Raw genomic sequence first — 13,229 nt, forward strand, 5'->3', positions numbered from 1 at the left:
GAGGAGGCAAAGCTGGGAATCAGATCCAGTCCTAACCTACAAAGCCCGGCTCTTTTCAGCATGCCTTGCTGCCTTATGGAATGTGAAGTGAGTCCTGCAACACCCCTGCCAAGGGAAAACCAATTCAGCTAATTTTCTGGCTCTTATGCAGAAGCTGTTGATTCCAAGCTCACATACCTGTGGTGGAGTCGATGGTGAAAAGGAATGACAGGTCTCCGAGGACAAGCTCATAAGCCACTGTTCCATACATCCCGGAATCCCTGTCTGAGGCAAGAACATTGATGATCTCAGTGCCTGGCTGGGTCTGGCCACTAATGCTCGTCACATAGGTTGACGGGTTAAACACAGGTTCATTATCATTCACATCCTCCAGTTCCACACGAACAAAAGCTTGGGCGCTGAGTCCACCCTGTTGGATGGATGAGAAGTGGTTACAAATGGGTCTCACCTGAACACTGGGATGCAGAATAACTGAGAAGGATCCTAGAATAGACTTTTGAAACAACAAATTATATATATATATATATATATATATATATTCACTTTAAATATATATTCATTTTACTTTTAACCTTGAGCTATGAGTTCATGGTATCTATACTCCAATGCTGATTCTTAAATAGGAATGAGATTACCACTTAAAGCTCCTAAGAGGCAATAATTTCAGAGTGGAGGCCAAAGATATTCAAAGAAAGTTTCCCTGATGTCCAAAGAGTGAAAAAAAAGAACCACTTTCATCCCACAGATAATCTTTAACTGCTAAGGAGAAAGGGTAAGGGAGTATTGGAGGGGGGTGCAAGAAAAGACTGACCCATATGAGGGAGATAGACTTCAGTTATTTGGAGGAAAATTGTAACAGAGGAAAGAGCAAGTGCAAAGGCCCTGAGACAGGAGTGCAGTACATCCCAGGCCTGTTCAGGGAACAGCAAGGAAACGAGTAGGGTGATATCAAACGGGCAGGGACAGTTCACAGAGGGCTCTGTGGGCCTCTGAGAGGACCGTGGCTCTGACCCATTTGAGGGCTTTGAGCAGAGGAGTAGGTTGATTGCCCTGAAGGGCAGTAAGGTTGGAAGGAGGGAGACCTTCTTCCCTCCTTAAACACTCCTTGAACCCTCCTCCTCCTGGAGAAGCCAGGAGATCTGGATCTGACATCTGGTCCTGCTGGCCTCTGGGACCACAGCTAGGAAGCCAGAAAATCATCAAGGCCAGAGCAGAAGGTAGCAGTGAAGGTACTTTTCCTACAGACTTGGGGCCAGATTTGTTTTGGGGTTCTTAATTTTCCATGTATTAGATAAGAAATATAGTGTATAAAACAGTGAGAAGTGGATCCCATACTGGCTTTTTGTGTGTGTTTCCTCCATCTAAAAATAAGGAGCAGGAGAGAGAGCACAATAGAAGAAGATAATCCTCTGCAAGTTTTACTTTTCTAAAGTAAAGCATATGTTCCTACTTAAAGCACCATTTTCTATTACTATCTGGTACACTTTGATACTATCATCTTGGACAAAAATCCTTGGTAAGTCACAACAGCCTGAGTTTTCTCACTTACTTATCCTCCCTCCCTCTCTCTCTCTGTCTCCCCACATTCCCCCTCCCCAACTGTGGCAGGATGCACTGAGCAAAGAGGAAACCCAAAGGCAGTGAAGAAGAAGATTTGGCACAGGACAAAGAGAGCACGCTGCTGTGGGCTCTGGAGGGAGCACGAGCTGAGGGTGATGAAGGGCAAGAGAGAGAGCATCATTTCATATTGTTTGGGATGAAATTAACCATGAATCCAGAAATGCCTCTCATGCGCTGAGGGCCCATGTACCCGAGACACTGGGGACTAAAACAGAATTGAGAAAGACTAAAAAATAGTGTGATTTTCCATGTTCTAAGCTGAATAAAGTGCCAGGCCTATGCCAGTTCTAAATTAACACAGTAAAAATAAAAACAGTGGCAGTTCCATCCAGTCTGTATCCTTAAAATGCAGACTGGCGCTGTGTCTTTAGTAAAGCTAAGTAACCTGTGGGTCCTCAGGTGGAGTGGAGCGGAGCAAGGGGGCTGCAAGCTGACTCCTAGCAGACGGGAAAGGCTGTGCCTGCTGATTCTCCAAACTGGATTCCTTCTCAGGTTTGCTTTCCTTTTATCCTTACTTTCCTCTTTCTTTTAAATTTCTCCACAAGTTCAAGAAGTCATTTAGGTTTGGGGTGCGGGGGCGGGGGTGCTGAGAAAGCAGGTAAGAGAAGAAATGAGAGAGTGGGGAACACGTGAAGAAATGAAGATCACTCTACCTTAAGACCTTTAAGAACAAAGCTGTTCATTCCTGGGCTATCCATGAAGACCCTCAATCAGTCCATGTCACCAAAAACAAGCAAAATATTAAATGGACAAAGTGAAGAGCTTGTTGTCACAGATTAGTGAATCTTTTTGCAGGAACAGTATTATACATAGATTCAGTCTTCCTTTTTATGAATCCAATTTTTATCTGTTAAATGTATCAGTGAGGGCACTTTCCTCTTATAATAACCATTTGTGAATGAATGTTAAGTGTGCTTCACGTGTATTTTCACCTTCGATTGTTATAATCTCCCTTTCTAAAGATTTTTATGGTTTCCCCCACTTTTACAACTAGAAAACCAAAGCACAGAGAGCCTATGTGACTTGTCCAAAGTAAGTGAGACTATAAATAGCAGATCTGCAACTGGAACAGAGATTAATCTGTCCCCAAAGCCCCTGTGACTTCTTTTAAATTAGACCTCTAAATTATTGCTATGGTATAAATTCTACCTTTCACGAAGGACTTGTTTAAAGACTATGCTATGGGCAATGCCAACCACGGACTCCATCTCAGATTAAGTCCTGCTTACAAAGGACTTAACGTTTATGAGACAAACACTATACAATGGGGTTTGTGGCACAGAGGGACAATCTGGAGCCAGGAGATCTGGATCTGACACCTGGTCCTGCCGGCCTCTGGGACCACAGTCTCGAGAACGTCAGGGAGCCCGAGGTTGAGCTGCCTCTTTTGTAAAGCGGGCCGCCTGTTCACCTTGCAGGCCTGTTGTTGGAAGCAGTGATATAATATGTATGAAAGGATTTATTATGGCTAATCACCATCAATTACAAGATTTTACAGCCTCCTTATCCTAAATACTTGGGACCAGATAGATTTGTCTTGGAATCCTGATATTTTTAAGTTTTATAAAAGAAATATAGTGTCTATACCTAATGAGGTCTGGAGTGGCAGCCCTTAATCACTTAATATTCTGCAGCAAAATGGATGAATAGACACATTTAGAGGGATTAAAAAAAAAAAACATGAATAGTCTCATGTCTGTTCAAGTCAGCTTTCTCACCAAGTGAGTTTTCAAAACTCTCCATATTGGGGCTTCCCTGGTGGCGCAGTGGTTGAGAGTCCGCCTGCCGATGCAGGGGACACGGGTTCGTGCCCCGGTCTGGGAAGATCCCACATGCCGCGGAGTGGCTGGGCCCGTGAGCCATGGCCGCTGAGCCTGCGCGTCCAGAGCCTGTGCTCTGCAACGTGAGAGGCCTGCGTATCGCAAAAAAAAAACAAAAAAACAAAAAAACAAAAAAAAAACCTCTCCATCTTGAGAGCTTTCAGAACTACACATAAAAGATTGTGGATCTTTATTACTCAGATGCAGATGTGCTGTGAGCATTGAATGGAGGGAAGCCTCAGGGCTGAAGAGATCCTTGAGATGGGTCCTCACAAACAAATAGCTTTTAGAGCTCCAGCTGTGTGCAGGTCTGAGTCTGGAGGAGCCCTTTATAATCGGAAGATGTGGGCCCTGAGGCATGGCTGCCGTCTGGGGACTGAGGAGGACCTGGTACAGTCCCTCCCGGTGAGTTTCTAGGGCAGTCTTTGTTATAGTGATTCCAAATCAGAAGAGTAGGAGAAAATTGGAAATGTGGTTTGGAGAGTCATAGCCAGATATTTGGAAACTAGAAGAATTCAGGATCCAGTCCCATATACAGGTAGATAACAAAACCTCAAAGACAATGAACAGGACTAGAATCTGAGTGCTTCAGCTACAGCCAATCCAATCATTTCCTTGCTTTGCTTCTGCAACTTATTTATAAAAATCCTTCCCCTGCTCCTGTCCATGGGGCACTCCTAACTACTTCTGGTTGAATGCGGCCTCATTTGAATCAATTTTTGCTCAAATAAATTCTTAAAAATTAAAAAAAAATAGGATTTAAAAAACAGATATTTCAGGTAAAAATAACATCCTAGAAAATATAAAGATTTTTTTTAAAAGTCTCTGTCATGTTGTAGGAGAGGTAAGCACACTAGCATGGCTTGGAGGGCGAAGTAGAGGGTGGGAAAAGTCTAAAGAAAAGCCTTGATGGTCAGATTCATGGAGCCTCATCTAAATGCTAAGGAGGATAGACTTTGTTCTGCACACCTGTAGACTCTCTCAGTAAAAAGTGTGGCGTGTACACCCTGAATACCTATATATTTACTAATAAATTATATATTCATTTACTATGCTAAATATTACATATATTAAAAATACCACAAAAGTTTTAAAAGGATGAAATTCTAAGTTGTAATGTTTTCCTCCTAAACCCCCACTTGGGACACTATTGCTGTCATGAATGAAGGGACATGATCAAATCTAAGTTTTAGAAAAAGATACCTGAGGTAGCAAAAAAAGGTGCATCATAAAAATAAACAAATAAAGAGGTTCCTTAGTCAAAAAGGAAACGGTGGATTAACCAAGTCAAATGGGTTCTCGGCCTCAGGACTTGTCACAGAACCTTCCCGAGGCACATTTCTATCAGGTGGGGTGATTTCTGAGCTGTTTTCCAGTCTTATTTATCACAGAACCCTCAGTGGAAGGAACATCTCAGGAGGCAAGTATCCCACAGAGCACAGTGTGGTGAAAGCTAATCTAAGCTTTCTCCATTCCATCAAGTGTTCACTTCCCAATCCTCTGAAACTAAACTTCTGTCCAGCTCCTCAAGACTGTCCTGATCATGCAACCTCTGAGAGACCCTGACCAGAACCACCCAGTAAGCTGCTTCCAGGTTCCTGGCCCTTAGAACTGCATGAGATATTAAATGCATATTATTTTAAGCTGCTAAATGTGGGAATAATTTGTTACACAGCAATAGGTAACTAATACACCTCATAAGTTCTTTATATGAATATTTCTTAACTTTGTCTTATCCTTTCTCTTTCCACCAATAAGTTGTGGTTCACTTTGATATAATTTTAATCATTTAGGTTTTAAAATTATGGTAAGAGACTCTTAACCAATCTACCTGAATCCCAATCCTCTCAAGAAGTGCTGTGAAAGTTAGGAGTATTGGGGGAAATCACCAGACTTGAAAGCATACAATATTGAAGGCAGGAGGTTGTCTAGGACCAACACTGGATATGGAAAAATACCTGTTGTTTTGTCTATTTTGGCCATTGTCTGCTTCCCATGCTCTCTGTTTTTGCCTCTGGGACTCCTGAATAGAATATTAATATCTATCCTTCATGTTTCTTAGCTTTTTCTGGGCTGTGCTTACTTTTGCCAATGCATTCAAGTCTATAGTTCATAATTCAACAAGCAAAGGTGAAGGGAACTGAGGGTCCAGTTTGTTAAGGAAAAAAAATCAGTGAACCGTGGTGTCACCAAAGCCAAGAGAAGCAGTGTCCAAAGAACAATTTCAAGTTGCTTGAGAAGCCGAATAAAATGAAAATAAAGAAAGAACCCCAGGATGTGTCACAATGTAAATCATGTTACTAAAAGCAGTTTTACTAGAGAGGTGGGATGGGAAGAATGGATCAAAGAAAGACTGAAAAATGAGGAAACAGAGACAACTATTTTAAGTAGATTTGCAGTGAAAGATAGAAGAGGAAGAAAACGGTTTTCTCAAAAGCTACCTGCAATCAAAAGGAGGTTTTTTTTCAAAAGATGGACACTACTATTATTTTTTTAACATCTTTATTGGAGTATAATTGCTTTACAATTGTGTGTTAGTTTCTGCTGTATAACAAAGTGAATCAGCTATACATATACATATATCCCCATATCTCCTCCCTCTTGCCTCTCCCTCCCACCCTCCCTATCCCACTCCTCTAGAGGGACATAAAGCACCAAGCTGATCTCCCTGTGCTATGTGGCTGCTTCCCACTAGCTATCTATTTTACATTTGGTAGTGTATATATACGTCCATGCCACTGTCTCACTTCGTTCCAGCTTACCTTTCCCCCTCCCCAGGACACTAGTATTATGCCCTGTAGGCTTATGGGAGACATTCAATTGAATTTGACAAAATCATTACAGAAGTGAGATCCTTAAGAAGGCTGGAATGGGGGGAGCCTGAACAGCAGAGGAATTTGCTTTCAACGCAAACAGGGACATCTCTACTCTACTAACAGGAAAGAGGGCAAAGGATGTGAGCCAATAGCTGGCAGGAAGATAAGGACTTCTCTCTCAAGCAGGTATATTATTTTTTTCCAGGCACATTCAGCTGCTTAGGCAAGTACAGAAAAGGCAGAGTCAGGTTTAGATAGGGCTGGGGTTTTATCTGGAAAGGTCTGTGGAGCAATGGAACTAAAGGGAGTTTGCAGGTGAATGACTTTAAATATGGGTCAATAAACTAGTGGTCTTAACAGGAGATCACTCTATGGGAGTGGAGGTGCTATGTAAGTGGAGAGAAAGATGAGAATGCTTATCAGAATACAGCATGCTGGACATCAAGATTTCAGAGGTTGGAAACCAGAAAGACAAGGAATTGAGAGGCTCAGGGTGTTGGGTGGTCCGAAAAACAGACAGTGAAGTTTCCAGGAGGGAACAGTAATGGAGAGGAAGACTGAGTAAGATGTAAAGGTCCTTGATGACAACAAGGTTTAGAATATGACAGCAGCAACAAAGATTGTCCATGGTGTGGTCTGACAATATGAACTTCAAAAGGAGTTGGTCCTGGAGAAAGGAGTAAAAATGATTTGGATGCTGCAGTGGGCAACAGGAGGGCACCCACCTCAGCACCTCGCTCCCAGCTTGTGATTAGTGGCATATGGACTGCTGCGCGAGAGAGCAAAGAGGAATCGGTATTCTCAGGGGAAGCCTGTTTTGATCAGGGCAAGAAGATGAAGAAGCAGTCAGACACCAGGCTGAGTGTGCAAGAGAATTTGCTAAATGATGGACCAGGAGTTCCAGAGGGCGTGGTAGAAGAGTATGGGAGGGTGGGTAGGAGATTGGTCCAAATTAAAGGATGAACAGAGCAGGATGGGGATGAGAATACAGATGATGGATGGCTGGGAGGCTTAAACTTCTAGAGGTAAGAATGAGGCAAAGTGGCATTTAAGACATCTGGGAATTAATCCTGGTAGTGTATTAAAGAATGGCAGACAAGCATTTCGAGATATGGTTAAGACAATTTAGCTAGAAAATGTGGGCAACTGGGCAATGGTTTATTCCTGAAACTGGGGTAGCAGGGTTGTGATCAATGAAATATAAGATAAGAATAAGCTCTTGAATTCTTTTTGGAAAATGAGATAACATAATCTATTAAAATGAGCATGCCCTAAGTTTCAGTTATGTAGAGTAAATAAGTTCCGGAGACCTAATGTACAGCATGATGATTATAGTTAATAATACTCTACTGTATACTTGAATTTTGCTGAGAGTAGATCTTAAGTGTTCTCACCACTCACTATGTTTGATGATGGATACGTTAATTATCTTAATTGTGATAATCATTTCACTATGTGTACATATAATCAAAACAACATGCTGTACACCTATTTATACAATTTTAATTACACCTCAATAAAGCTGGGGGGAAAGGAAAAAATTAGTCTGCCCTTTTACTTAGCAAGTTTGCTTCCAGAGATTTATTTGCATTATACACAAACTCTGCAGCATAACTTCAATAGTCAACATTTATCATGAATATATATAATGGTGTCAATCTACTTTCTACGTTACTAGTCTGAAACAACCCTCCCCTAAGCCTGGAGTGGTGAGATAAGAGTTGAAATAGCTTTATCTCAAACACATATTTCAGCTACAGAGTTCAGGATGGCACAAAAAATAGAGATAGAATGTTAATAAACACACACACCAAAAAAGAAACATTCATTTGCAGAAAATGAATAGTAAAAGGAAATAGGAGTTAGATATAAGCATGGAATAATTCAATTATTGTGAAAAATCACTTGACTTGCAGTGTAATCCAATTATTTATTTTCATCATGTAATTTTATAGCATCCTCATGACTTCTATGTATGAGGTAAATAGCAGCAATTGCAGTAGCAAAAATAGTCTATTTCAGAAGTAATACAGGTAGAATAGAAATGATTGAGTTTAAAAAATATTGACAGTCATCACAAGGATAAATAGAGAAGAAGCCCAGAACATCTAGGTATTTTAATAAGAATTCTTCTATTGATAGATAAATATCTCTTAGCAACCAGCAGCAAATGGGTTCTCAGCAATTTTCTTCCAAAGAGCTTTCAGGACATATATTAGAAACAGAAAGGATCAGAGGAAAAACCATAGATTGTCAAGGTAATTTTGTACAGTTAAAGGCCTTTGTCAAGGTGCAGTTCATCGTTTTAATTAAATTCATTATGGCCTAGAATCCAACATCTTGGACCTAAAATATCTTGCCTGAGTTCATTAATTTTTTCAAATTGGAGCTGGATTGCTTCTAGGGGACAGCCTACCAAGTCGTTATCAACCTTGATATCTTCATCTTAACAACCTTTTTGATTAGGAACATGTGCTGTGAGTAGATATTGCATAGAGTAATGATGACAGATGAAGACTTCACCCTGTAGAAATGCACAGTTCATCACAGAAGAAATTTACAAAGGTTACGCTGATAACAGAATAAACTCTGCACACTGGATAACACACACACACACGCACACAAGTTGCTTGCTCTCATACATTCTGACGCAAACACTAGGGACACTGGAGGCAGTTTCAGGTCCGAACAAGGTGAAGATTAGGAAGCTGTTAAAACTCTATGGTTTGGGGGCGGGGCAAGACTCTTCTAAAATTTATCTTTAAAAATGCATCGCCAGGTCTGCCCCCAAGAGGACCTGCTTCCAGGCTGGCTGAGTGTGCAGCTCCCTTCTGGAGCCGCCGCCACCGGGAACCCTCATGATGGGCAAGAAGGAGAAGACAGCCACCAGTATGGAGAAGAAGTTGTCCAAGTGCTGGGGAAGGAGGAGACCCTGAGGCTCTGATAGCCCATTTCTAAATGCTAGATGCTAAAAAAGACTCAGACAATAGAAACACTGTGATCCCCCACTCACCAATGTTGAATGTGTCATTCTCTGCTCATTCTGAGAAAGATGAATTGATCCTATCACTACACAAACCTTTGGGTCCTGAATTTGGCACCCAAGACCTGGGAGCAAATCAAATCATCAGGAGGTCCTTTAGGTCAAAGCAGGTATCAGATGGTAGCCTAGAAAACACAGCTAATTCTTCTTGGTGGTTTCCACAACAGTACAAGGGATTACATCCAGGACAATGACATGTATGCCTTTAATCTGGGCACATTCACATGGAGTAAGCTGTCACGATGAGGGATGGGGCCACACCCAGGCTGGGCTGCCAAAGATCCGTCACTCCCCAGAGGACCATATTCATCTGTGGAGGCTACTGGAAAAGTTCAACAAAGGCGGACAAACACACCCTGCATTCAAATAAACTCCAACTAAAGTCTGAGGAAGGAAGAAAAGGAAAATGGGTGTGGACACAGAGTACCCCTTGGGGAATAGAGCTCACTCCAAGAGCTGGCGTTTAGGCAGGTGTGGTTCTGAATCATCAGACACTGCTGCTTGGGGGTGTCTGTGACGAGGAATGGGAAGAGAGCCTGAAGGGCAATGATTTTGATTAACTGTACTTCTATGACACCTGGGTCAGAGAAGAGAAAACGTAAGTGAGACTAAAAAAGTGAAACCCAAAGGTGATAACAAGTGGGGATGTGGGAAAGCCGGCATCCAGGAGCCCCTGGAGGGGGTTAAAGTGGCGGATGTTGAAGATGGGACCATGATCACCATTGAACAAGAGCCCTCCACCACAGGCAACAGGAAGGAGGAAGAGGGTTCAGACAAAGCCAGTGGCCTCTGATGGAGCCAAGTCCTCATTCCAAAATCATATTGGTCCAAAAGCACAGGCTGCTCTACGTTTAGGGGGCTTGTTTGAAGCAGGTGACTCCAGTTCATCCCCAATGACTTGTACTGCCTTGATTTGTACAAGATGGAAGAATGGAAGACTTTGGTGAGATGGATCCAAAAACAAAGAGCATCTGCAGGAGGTAAACTTGGAGAATGATGGAGATGAGTTAAAAGACTCAGAAGGAAGAGAGAAAGATGAGGAAGATGATGACCAAAGAAGAAAGTGGGATGGAGGGTGAAGAGGAGGTAGGTGCACATTGGTGGCGCCTGACCAACAGTGTGTGGATTCTACCCAGGACTGAGCAGTACTGAGTGAAGTTTTCTTGGGATGCCGGGGCCTGACACAAAGGAGAAGAAAGTGCTGAGAGTAGCCCATACCATGACCCAAACTTGCTTTGATGATTTAAGATGCTACTCTGGACCAGAAGTTAAACTGAGTAGTGAATTCCCTGAATACGACTGAGTGTTATTTCCAAGAAATTGGAGTGAAACAAGGTGGCTGCAAAGATTTTCTTTTGTGTAGTCTGATGCGTACCAGGGTTCAGGTCAGCCCTTTGCCATCCTCTCTGGAAAGACTCTGCACCAGGGCAGCGCATTGGCTGCATCTTCCTTTTCTGTATCCTGATGCTTTGACATCCGCGGCCTTGCTTGTCCTGGAGGGACTGCCAGGGGGTCAGGGGAGAATGCTTTTCCAATGTAAACCAACACTCCCAACCACCTCCTTTACTGGCTCTCACACTCTGGGCCACTATTCACCTGCCCTAATCACCCCACAGCCAGGTACCAGATAAATAGAGACAGGCTTTATGCCCCAGGCCACTGAAATTATTCTATCTAGCCAGTCTTAAGCTTGCTTATTCTGCCTCTCCCATTCCTTCCCTTGGAAACCACAATAAAGGCCCCTACCCAGAGTTTCCCTCTCCCCCTCTGCCTCCTGACAAACCCAGTGCTTCCCGTTGTGCACACACCATGTACACTCCCTCCCAGAATGTGGCATGCTCCTCCTCTTGGGATCTGTGAGTATAACAAACTGTTTTTTCAATGGCAGTTGTCTCCTTACTCATACCTGAATAATAATAAAATCTATATTAAAACCAGGAAGGGTGCAGACCAGTTCCCATGTCTAATGGAGCTGGGCCTAAGATATCACCTCAACAGGAGGATGAGATCTTGAATATGAAGTACCCACAGGAAGGATGTTTCTATTCTAACAAAACTGGAATATGTTGTACTTTGTTGGAGGGTTTTCCATCTACAAAACAAGGGGTTTTACAGAAGAATATTCTAAACATATAAACACTGTAGAGAATATTCACGCACATCATCGTCTATAACAAAATACCATAGCGGGATGGCTTATAAACAACAGAAATTTGTTTCTTACAGTTCTGGTGGCTAGAAGTATGTGATTAGGGTGTCAGTATGGCTGGGTTCTGGTGAAGGCCACAACTTCTTGCTGTGTCCTCAGACAGCATAAGAGGTTAAGGAGATCTCTGGGACTTCTTTCCTAAGGGCGCTCATTCCATTCCTGAGGGCTCCACCTTCATGACCTATCCACCTTCCAAAGGCCTCACCTCCTAATATTACCACCTTGGGCTTTAGGATTTCAACATATGAATCTGAGGGGTACACAAACATTCAGACCATAGCAATCATCGACCTGAAGATTGTCTCTTCTTTGATTTCTAAAAACTAGCAAAAGCTGCTACACTGTCTGTAAACACTTTCTCAGTTATCCTGAAAATAAAATACCTTTTAACTGGAGAAAAAAAAGCATCTCCTTTGTTCAATCTTGGAAAGCTTTATGGAGGGATGGTGTGGTTAAAGATGAACTTGAATTTGCAATAGAGATTGGAGAGCTGAGAGGGAAAGAAGGTATTCTTCATAGAGTAAGTGTGTAGAGTAGGTTCAATATGGAAACAGAAAGAAATAAGCAAGGAGGTTTAAATTAAATATGTAGGTTGATTTTTCATTCCACTGCCAATGCTCCTAATTAATGCACTACTTTTTCGCAGTAAAAAATTTCTGGCATAAAGTAATCTTATTTCTATTAAGATAATTTCTACATACACTTTTATAAAATCATCCAAAAAAACCAACTAATTAGAAACAGATGTTCAACTACTGCAGTATTGGATTTAAACTGGTTATGGACTCCTTTTATAATTGTCTCAAAGTCTATTAAGAATATATTTCTGAAGCCTTGGATAAATGTTTGTGTATGCATATATTGAGTTTTAAATAATCATATAGACTTGAATTAACCTAAACTCCTCTGTTTGCTCTTGCTTTTGTTTCCTACTTCTTTTCTTACATTGAAGCAAAAATTCCTGAAACCACATAGAGAGGGGTTGTTATATCTAAGCAAATACACCATGGTAATTTTATTGAGTTAAATGACTTTATTTTCATGTTTGTCTCTACGTGATTACTTGTAATAAATATATTTAGATTCATCTTTTCCCATCAATTCGTGTCTTAGGTAACTTCTCCCACTAATTTCAAAAGAGAAAGATTAGACCAGAAAGGTGTTAGCAGTACCAATCTACACAAGTAAGTAGTAGGCAGATAAGAAAAGAAATAAGGAAAGTCTCCAAAATAGACTAAGTGAAAAAAATGTGTAGAACAGTGCATAAAGAAGACTGCCTTTGCTGTAATGTAATAAAAGTTGAATAAGCTGTTTCTAAAATGTACTTGGAAATGTAAATGGTCAGGAACAACCAAGGCAATCTTGAAAATGAAGGACAAAACTAAACAAATACATGATATCATGACCTATTATAAAGCTAAAGTAATTAAGAGAATATGGAGTTAGTACAAAGGTAGACAAAGAGGTCAGAAATAGGGTGTCCAGAAATAGACACACACATATACAGTCAAGTGATTCATGACAAAGGTGACACTACAGCACAGTGAGGGAAGAGTGATCATTTCAGTAAATGGTGCTGAGTCAACTGAATATCCATATTGTGAAAAAATAAATGTTCCTCCCACTAGATTGAAATAATAAGTGTAAAAAGTAAAGCAATAAAATTTTTGGAAGAAAAAAACAAGAGAATACCTTCATGTCCCCAAGGTAAACAAATACTT

The 13,229-nt window shown here is 41.4% G+C and overlaps 1 protein-coding gene across 1 annotated transcript in view; it reads right to left on the reverse strand.

The window, feature by feature from the left end:
* The window catches only part of DCHS2 (dachsous cadherin-related 2), a gene marked incomplete at both ends in the record, with an annotated part of 287,003 nt that overhangs the window by 132,297 nt on the left and 141,477 nt on the right, over nucleotides 1–13,229 (reverse strand). The window contains one exon of the mRNA XM_082653510.1: nucleotides 178–409. Coding sequence (XP_082509636.1) covers nucleotides 178–409 — 232 coding nt within the window. The remainder of the gene's footprint in view (nucleotides 1–177; nucleotides 410–13,229) is intronic.

The sequence above is a fragment of the Grampus griseus genome (assembly GCF_964374135.1).
Source record: "Grampus griseus genome assembly, chromosome: 4".
In the NCBI taxonomy this organism is placed as follows: Eukaryota; Metazoa; Chordata; class Mammalia; order Artiodactyla; family Delphinidae; genus Grampus; species Grampus griseus.